Genomic DNA, 1,496 nt, shown 5'->3' with positions numbered 1-1,496 from the left:
CCCGATGTTGGTGTTTTCAGGGATGGAGAGGGTGAGGACGGGCGAGGCAAAGTTGGGAGTGTTGTCATTGATATCGAGCACCTCTATCTGCCCCTCGAGCAGGCGTGGGCTGCTATTCAGGATCAGGTCAGTGATGGACACTTCGAACTCCAGGAAGCAGGGCTCTCCGGGCAAGAGATGCTGGCATTCACGCAAGCTCTCCCGGTCAATGGAGGTCTCTGTTGTGTAGATGTCCCCGGTCTTGCCGTCCACACGTAGGTATGGAGCCCCCACTTCCAGCTTGTAGAGGTGCCCCACGTCTGGGAAGCCATAGTCAGAGGCCAGGCTCCCTATGAGGGTGTTGGGAGGTTGTTCCTCCTGCACTTTGTAGACCACACGTGTCCCAGAGACCAGAGCAGGGAGCTGGAAGAGGAGCCACAGGCCCAGGCAGGATGCCAGTGGTTTCATCCTGCACTGCAGGGGAGCTGCAAGGAGACACAGACACCAGACGTTAGGCAGCCCCAGGACCACTCTGCCCCAGCCAGTTTCCCTGGCATCTCCTTTTGGGTGCACCCCTTGTGCGTGGTGCCAAAGCAGCCCCCAGAGGGAAGGGGCTGGCAGAGCTGTGGTCCCCTGGCAGCCTCCACAAGCAAGTGCCCTGGAGGACTGGTCCTGGCTTGCAAAGTTCCTGCAACGCCCTGCTCGGGTGAGCAACCCCATCATTGAAACCCCAGCCCTGGCTTCCTGTCACTTGCAGGAAGCCACTCCTGCCACTGTCCACCCTCTTCATCACCACACAAACTGTAATTAGACCCAACGAGGCACACTAACAGGGTGGACTGAACGCAGCCCTGCCAGCAACCCGATGGGAGCAGGCCAGGCTTCAAGACAGCTTCTCACCACAGGAACACAGGAGCATTGTGTGCCACGCACTGCAAGGACACTGCCTGCCACGCACGGCAGGGACACAGAGGCACTGCACCCATCTGCCAGCCCTGTGGAAACAAGAGATCCCAAAGGGGAGCAGGGGCTCTGCCGGGATGCAGGGATGCTGCCAATCCGGCACTGCAGGGATGCACGGCTGCCACCCATCCAGCCCTACAGGGACATGGGACACTGCAGGGATGCAGGGGTGCCTCCCATCCATCACTGCAGAGATTCATGGCACTGCTTGCACTGCAGGAATACCACCCATCCATCACTGCAGGAATACCACCCATCCATCACTGCAGGGGCATGGGGCACTGCCACGGCTGGGAAAGAGCAGCACTGCCCTCCCTGCACTGCCAACACAGCAGCACTGCCAGCCTTGCACTGCAAGGTATGAAGCCACCACCCATCCAGCACTGCAGGGATACAGGAGCCCCGAGTATCATCCCTCCTGCACTGCATGCAGGGCACTGCCATCTGCCTGTTGCCCTCGCAGGAAGAGGGGCACTGCCCATCTCTGTATTACAGGGACATGGACTCACTGCCCACGCTGCAGCGCAGACCCCACAGAGCATACCCTGTGCCTC

At 60.1% G+C, this 1,496-nt stretch overlaps 1 protein-coding gene across 1 annotated transcript in view; it reads right to left on the bottom strand.

The window, feature by feature from the left end:
- The window catches only part of PCDH1 (protocadherin 1), a gene marked incomplete at both ends in the record, with an annotated part of 4,488 nt that extends 4,024 nt beyond the window's left edge, over window positions 1-464 (bottom strand). The window contains one exon of the mRNA XM_010016552.1: window positions 1-464. Coding sequence (XP_010014854.1) covers window positions 1-464 — 464 coding nt within the window.
- Between the last annotated feature and the right edge of the window lie 1,032 nt (window positions 465-1,496).

This window comes from Nestor notabilis, unplaced genomic scaffold, assembly GCF_000696875.1.
Source record: "Nestor notabilis isolate BGI_N333 unplaced genomic scaffold, ASM69687v1 scaffold23576, whole genome shotgun sequence".
NCBI lineage: Eukaryota > Metazoa > Chordata > Aves > Psittaciformes > Psittacidae > Nestor > Nestor notabilis.
Note: the sequence above shows the minus strand (reverse complement) of the source record. Positions and strands in the feature narration are given on the sequence as shown.